Source organism: Equus caballus, chromosome 4 (assembly GCF_041296265.1).
Source record: "Equus caballus isolate H_3958 breed thoroughbred chromosome 4, TB-T2T, whole genome shotgun sequence".
Classification (NCBI taxonomy): Eukaryota; Metazoa; Chordata; class Mammalia; order Perissodactyla; family Equidae; genus Equus; species Equus caballus.
The window spans coordinates 87,912,099-87,928,161 of NC_091687.1; the positions used below are offsets into that span (position 1 = coordinate 87,912,099).

Sequence of the window (16,063 nt, forward strand, 5' to 3'; positions counted from 1 at the left end):
GGCTGGTGACCTTCTGGCCTGCTGACACTAAATCAGGCCCCAGGGAGGAACAGGCCGGCTGGCTGTCCCCTGGAGGACTGACCCAGGTTGAGATGAAGGGCCTGGGGCAGAGGGCCACCCCTCTGGGCCACCTATTTGGAGAGGTCTGGGATGTTGGTGGGGTGCTTGAAAGACCCAAGGGTGGAGGTGGGGTGTGTTAAGGGACAGGGACGTGGGGCTCAGGGATGTGGGATCGGTCCTCAGATTCCTAAAGATCTAATGGGAGAGGGAGGTGGACACTATGTTTTAGAAGACTGCCCTAGGACCACTGGGAGGCCAGTTTCAGCTCAGCCTGATCTCAAAGATGTTCTCCAAATTAGGACCTTAAAACAGTGAGCGCTGACTCACAGAAATGCTCCTCACCCAGCAGGCAGGCAGGCAGAACCACATGCAAATCCAGGAACCTTCATTCCAGGCAGGTCCTGAGGCAAAGCTAGCCCTGCTTCCTCCCCACCTCCAGCCCTGACCTTGCTCAGGGTCTCCCTCCTGAACTCCTGCATCAGTCTCTTAGCCTCCCTTGCCCCAGCCAGCTCAGTCCGAATCCATCCCCCCTCCCTGACTGCTGTAGCCAGAGGGGGACACATTAAAGGGATTATACCCCGCTCTGGTTCAGGGCCATTCTCTGGCTCTGTCCTGCTCCAGGCTAAAGTTTACTCTTCCTAACAAGGACTTTAGGTTCAGGCACCAGCCTCCCCACCCATTCATCCAAGAAGCCCCCCATATTGGGCAGCGCGCCCACTATCCATCGCACCTCCACCTCCGACCCCTCTTCACAGCCTCTAGTTTTCTGGGCACCCATGCTGCAGTCTGGGCCTCTACCCAGGCACACTCTTGCCTTCCCACCCTCATCTTCCTGGACCCCTCCCTGCCCCTCCGGGATCAGACCCCAGCTCCCATACTGCCCTGGGGCACATCTCTGGCTGCATTTACCACCCTGATCTGTGACCATGTATCTGTGAGTCAGCCTCCCCCACCAGACTGAGCTCCCTGACCCTGGGAGGTCGGATACCGACAGGTGTGACCAATGAATAAACGAATGAGCAACTGAGTGGCCAGAGCAGCAAAGAAGTATTTCACTCAATTGATCCCCCAACTCTAGTCCTGTCCCCGGACATTTCAGCACGAGGTGGTGGGTCTGCTCCAAGCCCCCCTCCTCTCTTCACTCAGCAGCCTATCTGCCTTGCTCCTCTTTTTTTCTTTCCCTTCTTCCTCACTCCGAATCCTGCCCCTTCAAGACCCCTCCAGGGCCTCTCTTTCTGTATGCCGCCCTCCCTGTGATATTTTTCAGCCTCCCCTCAGTCCTGCAGGGAGCTCCTAGAGGACAAAAGCCATATTTTATCAATCTTGTATCCTCAGCCTCTAATTGTGGCCACATTTGATAAAAACTGGTTGAACGAAGGAGTGAGTGATGAATGTGGCACTGTCCCAGCTCCTTGCTTTACCTGACAAACCCATTGAAGGCGAGATCCGTTCTCTTAAGGACCAACCACTCGTGGCAACTGAGGGTCAGTTCCATGCCAGGCACTAAGGCAGGTGCTTCTATGCACACCCTTCCTTACTCTCTGCCTTCCCTCCAAGCTCGCCCCCAGATGTGGGTGTTTTCCTGGATGGTTTGCCGCCCTCCACCCGTGTGTTGCTGTGTTTACAGATGTCCAGCCAGCTGCTTTCCCCCAACCACAGTATGGTCCTGGGTTCTGAGCATTTATGGGTTCTATCTGACTTAGTCCTACAACCCCATTGAGGAGGGGTTACTATTTTCTGGAGAAACCAAGGCCCTGAGAATTTTGGTAATGAATCCAAAATTATACCTCTAGGAGCAGGGCAGAGATTCAAACCAGGTGTGCCCCATCCCAGGTCTACCGTACAAATAACCACTAGACCAGCCCCTCTGGCGGTCTCAAGCACTCTAAAGTGGCAAATCACATGCCAGACGCCAGGGTGCCTGTTAAAATGGAGTAGGACAGGGCAGCCCTTTCCCCTTTGACCGGCTCATCTCAGAGTTCACGCTCTCTGCTTGTCCACCTGGCTGTACAGGCCAGAAACCTGGAAGTCACTTCAGTCTCTCTCTCACTACCCAGACACATCCAGCCCAAAAACTGGTTTTGTCCATTCTGTCTCTAAATATCTCTTGACTCCATCTACTTCTCCACAGTCCCCATCACCACTACCTGAGCACTAGCCACCATCATCTCTAAGCGCAACATTTCTCCTCCCCACCCTGCCCCCTTCCGTCTTGCCTCTGCAGACAGCACAGTGCTCTCTAAAACATAAATCTGGGGGCTGGCCTGGTGGCACAGCAGTTAAGTGCACACATTCTGCTTCGGCAGCCCGGGGTTCAGGGGTTCAGATGCCAGGTGCAGCCATGGCACCGCTTAGCAAGCCATGCTGTGGTAGCCATCCCACAAATAAAAAGTAGAGGAAGATGGGCACAGATGTTAGCTCAGGGCCAGTCTTCCTCAGCAAAAAGAGGAGGATTGGCAGCAGATGTTAGCTCAGGGCTAATCTTTCTCAAAAAAAAAAAAAAAAAACAAAACATAAATCTTGAGATAGCATTCTCTCTCTTAAAATCCTTCAGCGGCTTCAGGACAACTTGGTCCGCAGGATAACTTCCTTGGGTTCTTTAATTTTTCTTGAAGGCACTTATGCTCTCTAGTCACTAAGCCTTTTTGCACATGCTGTTACTCTTGCCCAGAACACTCTCTCGTCCTCATTTCCACCCCCCCCCCCCCATCCTGCTGGCAACCTTCTTTGAGTGCCCCTTCGCCCCCTGGGTTAGTTACTCCTGATGCCTGCTTCCGCGTACTTCTCACATTTTAGCAATTCACACACCGCTTTGTAATTGCCTGTTCACTTGAAGCTCTACTTCACTAGACAGTATCATCGCTAACTTGTTCATCCTTTTATTAACTGAATAAGTATGTACTGATTGTTAACTATGTGCCATAGTTACCTACATACATACAGGATATAGATCTTGCCGTCAAGAACAGGAGTCATGTCTTTTCTTTGCCGACTCGGCATCTCCCAGCAGTAGACTCCAAGCCGTTCCTTGAACGAGCGATCCTACGACCCTGGACAAGTACGCGGGGCCGCGCAGGCTTCTGGGAATTGTAGTCCCCGAGTTCGGGCCTCTCTTTATGGCGCAGGCGTATTTAGATCCAGGCGGTTTTGCGATTAATGCGCATGTCCCGGGAGGCGGAGTGGTGGAACTGCGCATGTCTAAAGGGCGGGAGGTGAGGCCGAAAAGGCGGTGCGCTGCGGAGGCGGAGCTTCGGTGACTTCAGGTGGTCTCGGCTGAGCTCCGCCTGGCTGCGAGGATGGCAGGGAGGGGGAAGCTAATTGCGGTGATCGGAGACGAGGACACGGTGACTGGCTTCCTGCTGGGCGGCATAGGGGAGCTTAACAAGAACCGCCACCCTAATTTCCTGGTGGTGGAGAAAGATACACCCATCAATGAGATCGAAGACACTTTCCGGTACGGTAGCCCGCAAGGCCTGAGCGAGACCCTCTGCTGTGGGGGCGCGGGAGGAAGGCGGGGGCGGCGCGGGGACCGGGCGGGCGGGCCTGCGCTGGGTTTACCGACCTTGACCGAGGGTCAGATCCCAACCTCGAGGGTCAGAGAAGTCGGTCCGCCCGCCGCTCCGGAGCAGAGGTCTCCGCGCCCCAAGTTCCCTTTTTGGGGCTCGGCAGGGCCGAGGCTGCGTCGGGTCCACGAGTTCCCCCTCACATGACGGTGTGTCAGGAGAGAAGGGGAACAGAGCTCGTGATGGGCGCCGCCCCCCGACTCCGCCTGCCCGCGGTAGCGGGGCGTCCAGAGCACCCAGCCTCCGGAGAGGATCAGTCTCGGCGCCTCTTTAGGGGTTCTCCCAGTTCATCCGTAGAGCAGGCTCCCGGCACTGCAAGCACTCGACTCTTTGCGAGTTGATCCCTAAAGGAACAAAACATCCACTGAATACCTAGGCGGTGGTCCCGGGCTTTCTCGTATTTGCATCTCCCTTAGAGGCTCACAATCGACCTGTAAGGTATGGGTTATTATTCGCACTTACAGGTGAGAAAACTAAAGCTCAGAGAGGTTAAGGCACATACCAAAGTCACACCATTTGGAAGAGGCAGATTGGGGATTTGAACCCAGTGCCAACCGTTCCTGCCTCTCTTGAGCCAGGTCCACACTCTGCTTGTCCAGCTCTCCTGTCTGCCTTGGAATTTCCCATTGTCTTGAGCACAGTGGGCGGAATACCAGGACTCTGTCCTGCCTTCTGCTAAGACCTTGCACTTGAAGTCCTCATTTTCTGCCCTGGATCAAGACTGATAGCTTTAAGGTGTGGGTGCAGGCATGTCCTTCAATCCAGGAGGCGTCCTGGTGACTAGCATTGATGATGCCAGCCTACTAACTCTTTTCCTCACCCCTTCTCTGGGGCCTTTCTTGCCAAGTCTCAGGAACAAACCACTCTGACCTGTTTCCCCCTAAACAGTCGGGCCCTGAGCTGCTGGCTGAGACTGGTTCCTGCTGCCTGGGGTATGAGAGGCCCTGACCCGGGAGGCTGATCTCTAAGCAGTCTGGTAAAATGACCCAAGTTGTAATGGGAGAAGGACAAGTTTTACTCCAAGAACTTGCCATGTTTCCAACCAAAAGGGACCTCAGAGTTCATCAAGTTGAACCTCCCCCAGTGCCTGGCACGAGTGGGTTCTCAGTAAATAGTTTTTAATGAATAAATAAATTAATGAATGGGTGATCACAAGAAAGGAAGATCCCAGTGCCAGGTTCTCTCTGTCCGGGAAGTGTGACGCCTTCGTTACTGATTTGCCTCTTCCTTTGCTGTTTTATGGGCTCGTGCCAGGCTTCCCCTCTGCACCTCATCAGCATAGACCTTGAGGCCTTTAGTGGTCTCATTAGCCCTCTTTTAAAAAAAATAATTTAATTTGCTTTCCTTTGAGAAGTTAATGTGTTCATGTGGTTTGCAAATTAGTATTTGCAAGGTATACACATTGAGAAGTCTCACTCCCACCCCTGTCCTCTTCTACCTCATTACCTCCCACCTCCACCCCTACAGATAACCACTTTGTTTCTTTCTTTATGCAAAAATAAAGGGACAGACGTATATATTCTTATCCTCTCCCATTCCTACCCAAAGGCAGCATACACAATGCACTGGCATGCACCCTAATCTTCATCACCAGTCCCCTTCCAAGCAGGGGACGTAGATGCCAACCCTGACAGCCATGGCCCTTAGCTTTTGAAGGAAATTGATTCTGGATAGAATGGAGGGAGTTTAGTGTAGTCACCTTTTCCCCTGTCCTCTGTGCTCTCGGGGTCAAGCCCATTCTCCTCTGCAACCCAACCCACCAGCTTGGAATGGGCTGCCCTGGACTCCCTTCTCATCTCTCCCAACAGGCAGTTTCTAAACCGGGATGACATTGGCATCATCCTTATCAACCAGTACATCGCAGAGATGGTGCGGCACGCGCTCGATGCCCACCAGCGCTCCATTCCGGCCGTTCTGGAGATCCCATCCAAGGAGCACCCCTATGACGCCACCAAGGACTCCATCCTGCGCAGGGCCAAGGGCATGTTCACGGCCGAAGACCTGCGTTAGGGGACTCCCCACAGCCCCTCCCTCCATTCCAGGCCTCTCCCCAGGCTTGCCATCAGCCCTTCTGTAGTTTTGAGCCTCTGATTTCCAATTCCCTGCCCCTTCCCACTCCATTGAGAGGCTAGGTGAGGTGCTTCTAGGTTGCCGGGGCTCTGCCATTAAAATCAAGGCTGGTTAGGGAACAGGAAGCCTGAGTGTCTTCTCTCTCCACTACCTCTTCCCTGTGCTGTTACATAGAGTCATTGTTGATGTTAAATTAAAGAAATGTTCTTCTCTCCAAACTGAGGCTGGGTGCTAGAACGGACACTTGTGGGGTGAGGCTGTTGAGGGGATTAGATTGGCAGGGCTTGAAAAGGTTCGGCCAAAGACCCGGGTGTAGACGAGGTGTACTGGGAAGATTGTGCCAGAAGGCCATAACTCAAGGACTGGTGCTCTGAATCAAAGAAGACCAGCTCTGGTGGGGAGGAACAGGAGGAGGCTGGTGCCCAGGCTCCTAGCTCCCCCACTTCAGTCTGTATTGGGCTGGGAGAGGACCTCACCCCAAGGGACGGAAGCAGAAAGCACAGGAAAGCTGGAAGTCTGTGATACTAGACCAGGCCTGGATCCTGCAAGAGGTTTGGGGATCAAGGCTCTTAGCCAATGGGCCCTGGCCTGAGGCTGCCTCAGGAAGCAAGGCATGTGAGGTCTGCTGAGGGCATGGCAAGTAGAACCCTGGCCCTGTGTGAGGTGAGGCTTGGTTGCCGGGTGACTCTCCCTGGGCAGCTACGTGCTGTCAGAAGGACTCTGCTTGCTGTGCTCACCCCTCAGCGGCAGCCACCCTGGTACTCTTTCTTCCCTTGCCACCATGTCACGTCAACTCAACATGGATACGCTGCGGCAGAACTTCTGGAAGGAGGAATATCTGAGGGAGAAAATGGTGCGCTGTGAATGGCACCGCAAGTATGGGTCGATGGCGAAGGCCAAGCAGAAGGCTAAGGCTGCAGCCCACCTGCCCCTTAAACTGCCCACTCTGCACCCCACAGCCCCACTCTCACCCCCACCTGCCCCCAAAGCAGTCCCTTCCAGGGCCACCAGCCCTGCCCTGGAGGCTCCTATTCAGTCAGAAATGTACCCAGTACTGCCTGCCACCCGGGCCCTGCTGTATGAAGGCATCTCCCACGACTTCCAGGGGCGCTACCGCTACCTCAACACCCGAAAACTGGATATACCAGAGATGCGCTACCTCTTCCCCATCACCACCAACTTCACATATGGCTGGCAGCTGGGTGAGCCCCAACCTCCCAGAAATGATTCACCTCATGAACACGGAGCACCTGCCACGAGCCAGGCAGTGCTGTTGGCACTAGACACACAGATACGTGGACATTCCTTTCTGAGGGCGTCCATCCTAGTAGGGGTCCAGGCCATAAACAAGAGCAAGGAAATGTCTGAGAGGGACAAGCTCGGTCATGAGACTAGGGAGTGATGGGGGAGGGGAGGGGTGTGTGCTGCTGTAGGCTGGATTGTCAGCAAGGCCTCTGCAGACCTAAAGGCTGAGAGCTAAATGACAAGGAGGAGGAGTTTGGGTTTTACTCTAAGTGCAAGGGGAAGCCAGTGGAGGGTTTTAAGCAGCTAAGTGACACTGATGTACTTGAAAAAAAAAAAAAAACCCTCACTGTTCTGTGGGTAAGGGCTTTTTCAGGGGAAAGAGTAGCAGGTGAGTGGGCATCCATTTTGAATTATCCTGGCAAGAGATGACAGTGGCTTGGACTAGGGTGATTAGCAGTAGACCTGAAATAGATTCAGGATATGTTTTGGAGGAAGAATCAATGGAACTCACTGATGGATTGAATGAGAGAAGGGGGGAAGAACGCAATGGTAATGCCCAGGTGTTTGGCTGAAGTGGCCCGGACAGGGAAGACTTGGGAGAGGGGCAGGGCTGGAGGCTTGTGCTGGGGGTGTCAGTGAGGCGACTGTGTTTGGAAGTCTGGCCCTCTGGAGCAAGGTCAGAGCTGAAGATTCAGATTTGGGGTCATCGGAATATAGGTGCTCTTTAAAGCTGGGAGACTGGGCAGGCTCACCCAGGGAGTTCGAGAAGCTGGGATCTGACAGGAGGAGAGGCAGGGGGCACAGAGAGGGATAGGGAGATGTTGGCAGGAAGGCCGTCCATCTGGACTGAGTCTGCTTTTTCTGTGAGGCTGAGTCAAGGTCATCAGCTGGGAGAGAGAGGAAGAGTTAGGTGTGGGAAAAGGACTATGCCAGGGAGTGCTGCAGGATTTCTGAGTGATGCTGAGTGTCGCTTTGCTGTCTGTGGTCATGAATTTCAAGTGAGACTACACAGTCATGTGTCTTTCTCCAGCTGCTGGAGTGCCTGCGCAGCAAAGGTGGATGGTTGGGGATAAACACAGTTGAGATTTTGCCTAAAAAGTCCCCCCGCTTTCCCCAGGGCCCTAAAGGGGGAGTAAAGGGAGCAATTTCCCAACAAAGGCAGGAGGCAAGCCCCAGAAGGGGAGCAGGAAGTAGACGCAGCCCCATTTCTCCCAGAGAAGTCTAACTCCGCACCTGTGACAAGCAGGCCAGGTGTCCTACTCCCCCTCCCTCCGTGGAGGATCCTGAGGCCAGGGGTAATGATGCTGACCCACATTCTGCCGTCACTACTGACCCCGGGCACCCAGCCAGCTCCCTCTTTTCTCATAGCCCCACTCCTCAGAAGTACTTTTTATTTCTTTACATGTACAAAGTATACAACATGGGCAGATTCCTAGGGCTATGCAGGCAGGGCTCCCTTTCCCAGGAACCCATTCCTGGCCTCTGACATCTTTTCCCAGGGCCCCCAGTGAAGCAAGAAATGGTCTCCTGCAAGACGTGCCGCATTGAATCCTTCTTCCGCAAGAACGGGGCCTTCGCACTGCTTGACCCCCGGGACCTAGCCCTCTGACCTTGGGCCAGACAGTGGGCTTAGGGGAGGGAAGAGGAAATACGACGCCTCCTGGTGGGGCGAAGCTGCTGTGTGTGTGTCTGTGTGTCTGTGTGTCTGCGGCTCTCCCAGGCCCTGAGGCTGCATTATGGGCCTTTCTGAAACCACCACCCACGGCACTTGCTGACCTGCAGGTTTCCTTTTGCTATTTCCTTAACCGCCATCTCTTTAATCATCCCCTTGAGGATTCAGCAATGGCTAGAGGGGGCGGGGAAGGGTGAGCACGACTCTCCAGGGGCAGGCTCCTCAGCGCCAGGGGACCACAGTAGCTGCTGGAAGTTCTGGGTGTTCCTGGGGAGAAAGTAGCCTGTCATCCCAGACGCCAAAGAAAGAGGACCACCACCGCCCCACAAACCCCTCGGCCCACCCCCTCACCTGGCCCTGAGGGCCCGCAGTCGCCCGGTCCTCTCCCGGTGCACCTGTTCCAGCTGCTCCCGAAGGGCGCGCCGCTGCCCCGCTGCGTCCTCCTGGGGCGGTGCCGGGCGCTGAGCGCCCTCACCTCCCAGCCCCCCGGCTCGCTGGAGCCACCAAGGGGCGGCACCCGGGCAGACCCGCCCCTCCTGCGCTCCTTAGGTGTCGTAGCAGGTGCGCGGGGCACCCACTTCAAAGGGACCCGGGTCGCCCCCAGCTCGGCCCCGCCCCCGCCGGGGCAAGCTGGTTGTGGCCCCAGCGCCTTCCCCCGGGAGGTCTTGCCTGCGGCAGGAGCGGAGCCGGGCTGGGTGGAGGCCCCAGCGGGTGAACCCGGCAGTGGCGGTTCCTGGCGATGCGGAGGCGCTCCAGGACCTGAGGGAGGCGGCGGTCAGTGGCCGGCCCGTCGCCCGCCCCTCGGCGCCCCGGCTTCCAGCGGGCCCGCCCGGCCCGGGGACGCACCCGGAGGTGCTGCTGCTCGCGGTCCTGCCGTCGCCGGCGCCGGGCCTCGCGGTGCAGCTCCAGCAGGCGCTGCAGAGCAGTCTCCTGCTGCGCGGCGCTCACGCTCGCCGCCGCCTGCTCCCTGCCCGGGGGCGCGGGCCACGCAGCCTTCGAGGCCTTGGGGGCCTCTTCGCCGCTCCTCCGCTCCCCAGGGGCGCCCGACAGCCCCGCGCAGCCGCCCGCCGGCAGCCCCCTCGCCTCGCCCAGCTCCTGCGCCGCCGGGCCGCGGCCTCCTCCCGGGTGCTGCAACCCGTGCGGATCGCGCTCCTGCTGATCAGGGCCCCCGGGGCCGGGGGCCGCTAGCATCACGGCTCCTGGGCCTGGGGGCAGCGGCCGGGCCGGGGGCCTCAGGGATGGAAGGGGAGCCCGCGCCCCGTCCCTGGCGGCCCTCTGCTCTCCCGCGGCCGGTGCCGACTCTGGTCTCTGGCCGTTGGTCTTACGCTGCATCAGCTGGGCGCTCCTTCCCCGGGAGCCTGGCCTCTCCCTTTCCCCAGGCTTTGGCATCTGTTCCCCCAGGGACCTGCAGAAGTCCCCCGGAACTCCCAGGGAGTCGCCTTCCTCCCGGGGTTGTGTGGATGCCTTTCTCTGAGCCCCCTCCCAGCCTTGTGAGGTAAGGCCTCCGTCCTCGGCAGACTGAAGGATCTTTGCTTCCCGGCCCTGAGGAGTCTCCTTAGTCGGCTCCACAAGGGCCCCGTTTCTCTGGCACTTAGGGTGATTTCCTCTTTGACCTTGAGAAGCCTCTTTGTTCTCACCCTGGGGGGCCTCCCACCTCTGACCCTCTGAGACCTCCACCCTCAGAACCTGAGACAGCTCCCCACTCTGACCCTGGTGTGTCTTCTCTCTCTGACTCCGAGGAACTTCTTTGTTCTCCCCCGGAGGCGCTTCCCCTTTCTGACCCTGGGGGGTCTCTTCTTTCTGTTCCTGAGGGTCCTCCTCTCTCTCACTCTGAGGAATCTCAATCCTCAGCAGTTTCTGAAGTTCTGCTCTCTCCTGGCCCAGACTCCAGCCTAGCCCCTCAGGAGGATCTTGGGGTTCGGGCAGGCTCTGAGAGGGCAGGCCTGAGGGCCCTGGGGCTCCCTGAGTGAGCTTTCTCCCCCTTTGGCTCCTGGATGGCAGTTGACAGGGCCTCTGGGTGGTAGGCTCAGCTTGGCCCCTCTCTTCCCTTCGGGCCAGGTCCTGGGAAGGAGGAACATGTTGTCTCAGGCTTGTCAGGGAAACCTCATTCTGGGTCCACTGCCCCAGGGGAGCCTGGAGACCCCAGGGGCTGCCTCAGTGGGCCTCACTTCCATTACAGACCTTGCCTGATTCCTGAATTTGTTAACCCATGTTCTGTAGAGTAAAAGGTGCTTCAGCGATGGTCCCTTCTTCCACCTGGCTACAGGAGGTGGCCCCACCTCACCCCAGCAGCCTCCTCCCAGGCAGACCCCACCTCTGCCATCCCCAATCTGAGAGGGTTCTTGCTTAGGATGCTTCAACACTGTCACCTTGAACTCTGAGCTTCCTGGTTCCCCAGAGCTGCTGGTGATGGTGGGGTTCAGCTCTTGTAAGCAACCTGAGGGAGAAAGACGGATGTTGGGAGCCCTCTGCTCACATCCCAGCCCCTCACACACATTGCACCTGAACTGGAACCAAGAAGGAAGCCTATGGAGTCCCAAGCACATAAGGGGAGGGGGTGCCCTGAGGGCTGGTATTGAACTTCAAGGCTGTCGTGGTTCCTCATTCCACATTTATTTACATAGCCTGCCGTGTGCCTGCTTGTCAGGTTTGCCTCCCGACAGCTGACCCCATCTTCCTCATCCTCCCAGCCCAGGCAGACCACCTCAGAGAAACCTGCATACCCTCTTCCTCAAAACCACCAGGGGATGCCTGGGAGCAGGAAGGGACTGTTTGCCGGGCTCCTCAGTCCCTCATAAAGACACCCCACTTTGTTCTGGTAGGCCCGGCCAGCCCATTGTATGTACCTTACTTTACTATTATTCAGGAAAATTCTCTTTAGCTCTTTCTTAGTGACAGCAAAATCAAATGAAATTCAAGAAGTGAAATTTTAGGCCAGAGCCTGGCCTAAAAACTGCAAGTCTTCATAATTAACAAAAGGAATCTAAAAAAAGAGATGAAATGTCGCTGCTCCCTTGCAGCTGTGGAGGAAGGAGAGTCATTCTGCATCCATAAAACTAGTTAAAAGAACTTGATTTCATAAGGTCTTAAATTGAGAACTTTCATGAGAATATTCCATCTTTATGCAATATGAACGCGTGAATATTCATAACAGTAACCAAATGGGAATGTTCTCTGTGAAAATAAATGTCTTTTGAAGAGTTTCTGAACAAAGGGGTCTAATAAGACTCCCAAGCCTTTAGAAATTATTGCCATGAACTCTGAAAATAGCCTCCATCTCTCTCCCCCCATAATTCCAATCTGTTGTCTTACTAGATAATTTATTTCTCCAGAAATAATGTTGTGATTGATATCTCTGTATTGCCAAGAGATAATATATGTGTAAAAATTTCTCTGTCAATCAGAAAATAATCATTGGCACTTTCCTCTTCTCTCACATGCATGATGGAACAATTAAAAGCTTATAGCTTTGCTAGGTTTGTTATTTAACAAATCATTTGAGAGTCTGTTTCATTTAAATTAACAGACCCCAGGCTTTCAGCATCCCTCCCCCGTGAATCCTAACGGCCTCTTTGTTGTCACGCTCTCTCACTAGGCTGTGATCTCCTCCTAGAGCAGGACCAGGTGGTGGGGCCAGGTCTCTCTTGTGCTCTGCGTATCCCCAATGCCTGGCATAACGGTGGCAAATAGGCAGCATGGAGCTGCTATTCTATTCCCTCCTCTGTGGGCAGCCATGGACAGCCGTTCCCAGCACACTCTCCTCTGAGCCCCAGCTTAGCTTCAGAATCCTCCTGGACACAGTGCCTGAGCCAGCTAGGACCACTCGGGTGGAATTGGCATATAAAATAAAACCTACTTGTCATCCCTGGATGCCCCTGGCACCCAATGAAAAGGTAGGAGATGAAGAATGAGCGAGGAGTGGACTGGAACCCTGGGACGTCCCCATCTCCCCACAGTGGGGTCTGGCCACCCCAGCCCAGGGGCTCCTGCTCTCCTGGCTGCTGACCCCTCCTGTCAACATACCAGGTGTGGGGTCTGCAGGCATGCCAGGGCTCTCCCACCCTGGATCTCTGTCACTCCCAGCTTCACCCAGATCCAGGGCTGATGAGGGGTCCACCGCCTGCCCCCTGCAGGAGTGCAAGGGCTGCCTCAGATGCACCTCTTGCGTCTGGGCTCTGAAAGTGGGGGCAGTCTGTCTGCCAGTCTCCCCACCCCCAACAGGCTGCTGAGCCTTCCCACCCCAACACCCAAAGTCAGTCCAGGGCAGCCTCCCCCAACTCTTGCACCACTGCATCCCAGGAACTGGAACTCTGGGGTTCCCCTTTCCAGGAGCTGTGGGGCAACCATGTGAGTGCAACAGAGTGAGAACCCCAGGAGGAGCCTGGGGCACGAAGAGGGGGCACTGGGCAGGACTGGGGAAGGAGACAGGGAAAAGGGTCCAGTGTGTGGTCACTTTGTGTGGCAACACGGAGTGGACAGAATTCCCTGGGAGAAAGACTCACCCCTTCAGGAGCTCATGGTTCTGGCTCAGGGAGTCTCCAGCCTGGGGCGATGGGCACAGCCTGGAACTCTGGGAGGGTTGGGGGGTGCCCTAGTCCAACACAGGGCATCATCTCCCAGTGTGATAGGCAGCCTCTAAGAGGGCCCCCAGTGCTCCCTCCTCCTGGCCTCCATGCCCTTGTGGGACTCCCCTTTTCCCCTCCAAGTGAAGGAGCTTAGAAACGGATCCCTCCTTCCCACTTAAGCCTTCAGATGAGACTGCAGTCCTGGCCAAGAATGTTGGCCAGACACTTCCTTAGTGGTCATCAGCAACACCCCATCCTGCTACAGCTGAGGATGCCTGGGCACAGAGAGGGCTGCTAACCTGCCCAAAGTGCCTCAGGCAGTTGGTGGCTGAGTCAGGACTGGGAGGCATGTTCCTATTCCCCAGTCACCACAGCACCCTCCTTCCTAGAGGAGTGGGCCCAGCCACCAGGCCTGGAGGGAGGGGCCTGTGGCTGCAGCTGCTCAGTGTATCATCTCAGGGGCACCCTGGGCATCAGTGCCTCTGCCCCCTGGGACCCTGCAGGCCTGCTTCTTCCCATGCTACAGCCATGCCTAAAGGCTGCTAGATATCACCACGCAGTTGACTCGGCCATAGAGTTAGTTGTGGAATGGTAACAGCAGCCTGCACAGAACGAGCAGGTCCCGTGGGCTGGGCACGGCGCTAAACCCTTTACATGTATGAGGTCACTGTCCTCCCAGCAGCCTTCTGAGAGAAAGCTGTTATCTACCCCATTTTGTAGCCGAGGAAACAGACTTACAGTCCACAGGGAATGTCAGAGCAGAGACTTGAACCCAGATCCATCTGTCTCCAAAGCCCTCCCTCCTTCCACTGCCCCCACCACTCCCATCACCCAAATGTCACACGACCCCCCTACCCTCAGCCATGCCCCTGCTCACCCCTCTCGTCAGCCGCTCAGAGCCCCCACCTGTCCTACCACAGGGCTTACTGCACTGACTCCATGCACACGAGGCCTGGTCCCTCGGACCACAGAACTGGGCCCAAGGAGGCCAGAAGAGGCCAAGCCCTGCCCCGGTCAGCAGCTCCAAGTCCCACAGGAGCTGCAAAAAGATGGGGTGTCAGGGCGTGAGGGGACCCCCCACCCCCACCCCATCCTCTGCCATATTCCCTGGCCAGCCCCTACCTACCTGCTCCTGGGCCCACCGGCTCCGCTCCATCTCCAGGAGCATGGTGGGCAGCTCCAGGCCTGAGGGACAGGCCCGGCCCTCTTGCACCTGCAGAGGCAAGGTGGAGTCAGGCCCCACAGAGAGCCTGCCCTGCTGGAGACAGTGCCCTGCTGCCCTCACCTGCTGCAGTGCAGCCCGGAGCTGGCCCAGGCCTGCAGGGTGCTGGAAGAGATGCTGGTACAGAGCCAAGGCCTGCTTGGGGCTACAAGGCAGCCCTAGGCCCCCAGGTGTGGCTGCCTGCTCCATGGGGTGGGGGGCCAGGGCAGATGTCCCCTCCTCCTTTCCCTCTGCTGCTGGAGCCTGGAGAGAGGAGGACAGGAACTGGGGACAGGAGCTAGGAGGAGACAAAGGCTCCTGAGCTCAATAATGCAGGGCCCTGACATCTGACCCGGGGTCTGGACCCGAGCCAAGTCTCACAGGGACTCTGCCCGACTCTGATGTGGGTTACTTAGCCACGGGGGTGGCACTGTGGGTCAAGGAGTGAGGGTGACCCTGATGGAGAGAGATGTGTGCATATGCTGGTTTGCAATCCCAAGTGAGGATGTGTTTTGCACATACCTATGTACCTACACTCATGAAGCTCCCAACTGTCTTATGCAGGCAGGTATAATGACCAACATGGGCAGCAGCTACCAACAGTTTCTTCTCTGCCAGGATACAAAAGGCCACGTACACGTCATCCTTCCTCGAAGCAACCCCATGAAGGAGGTGCTCTCATTCTCATCCCCATTCTATAGATGAGGAAACTGGGCCCCCAAGAGTGAGTTGCCCTAACCAACACGTGGCAATGTCTCCCTCATCTGGAGACAGGTGGCCGAGAGAACAGACTCTGGGAAACACGGTCCTCGAGTGTGAGCAGTAACAGGCAGGACCAGGGTGAGCCCTCCCCGAGTGCTGGCTCCAGGCTGTTCACGTGTGGAGTGCTGTCCATGGGTCACTCCACTTACTCCTCGAGACATGTGAGATACATCGGATGAGGACACAGTTTGCGTAAGTTATAACAGGGAGAGGGAACGTACACACGAGGCGGTCTGTAATCGTCACCACCTCTGCTGCCATGAGCTGCTCTGTAACCACTCCAGGAGAGAACAGAGACAACTCTCTTCTCTGTGCCCAGAGAACAGCCTCAGAGAAGGGGCGGAGCAAGCTGGCCGGTGGGCTCAACCCAGCCCAACGCTCTCCCTTCCCTCCCTGTTGAAATACTAGGGAATGGGCAATGAGAATCAAGTCCCCGCTGAACTTTTAGCTAAGGTCCCTAAAGCACCAAGCTCACACAGCAGGTAGGTGGTGAAAAGTGACCTTTCTTTTCAAAGAAATAGATTTTTTTTCTATTTCAAAACCCATGTTCTTTCTCCTACAAGGATGTCTTCGAAAATTGCATGTGTGCCCCCTACCCACATGTCCATGGGGGGGTGGGTGTGGCTGTGAGTGCACACAGGTATATGTGCTTGTGTTTATTTGGGTTTCTGAGGGGTGTGTGGGTGTGTGTGTGTGTGCACGCATGCACACTTGCACATGTGTCCATATTTCATCGTGGTCTATTGTCTCTTCTGATCCCCAAACCCAGCCATGGGGTCCCTGTGTCACCAGCCCTTAGAGGGGCCTTGGAGGTACCTGAGCACTCAGGGGGCCCCAAACCAAGAGGAGAAGGGATGCCATGTGGGGACTGAGACCTTCCTCTGTGCTCCTCAGCCCCTGCAGGATTCCACATGGATCCACAGAG

General features: G+C 56.2%; 3 protein-coding genes across 4 annotated transcripts; 2 read left to right on the plus strand and 1 right to left on the minus strand.

Moving 5' to 3' along the window:
- Positions 1-2,916: 2,916 nt before the first annotated feature.
- LOC111773247 (uncharacterized) lies at positions 2,917-13,019 on the minus strand. Of its 2 annotated transcripts, none has more exons than XM_023639649.2 (5): positions 12,634-13,019; positions 10,980-11,047; positions 8,962-10,671; positions 8,715-8,877; positions 2,917-3,967 (listed from the first exon to the last, which is right to left on the minus strand). In XM_023639649.2, the coding sequence occupies exons 1-3, from the start codon at positions 12,902-12,904 to the stop codon at positions 9,190-9,192; spliced, it is 1,821 nt and encodes a 606-aa protein (XP_023495417.2). In that variant the 5' UTR covers positions 12,905-13,019; the 3' UTR covers positions 2,917-3,967; positions 8,715-8,877; positions 8,962-9,189. The 2 variants fall into 2 exon arrangements, with proteins under 2 accessions (XP_023495417.2, XP_023495418.2); XM_023639650.2 differs by lacking the exon at positions 2,917-3,967 and having other exon boundaries at positions 8,744-8,877; positions 8,962-9,369; positions 9,457-10,671.
- On the plus strand, positions 3,357-5,911 carry ATP6V1F (ATPase H+ transporting V1 subunit F). The gene is made up of 2 exons (XM_023639651.2): positions 3,357-3,514; positions 5,432-5,911. The coding sequence occupies exons 1-2, from the start codon at positions 3,357-3,359 to the stop codon at positions 5,631-5,633; spliced, it is 360 nt and encodes a 119-aa protein (XP_023495419.1). The 3' UTR covers positions 5,634-5,911.
- SPMIP1 (sperm microtubule inner protein 1) lies at positions 6,343-8,616 on the plus strand. Its single transcript, XM_014739164.3, has 2 exons — positions 6,343-6,895; positions 8,438-8,616. The coding sequence occupies exons 1-2, from the start codon at positions 6,475-6,477 to the stop codon at positions 8,545-8,547; spliced, it is 531 nt and encodes a 176-aa protein (XP_014594650.1). The 5' UTR covers positions 6,343-6,474; the 3' UTR covers positions 8,548-8,616.
- Positions 13,020-16,063: the final 3,044 nt, after the last annotated feature.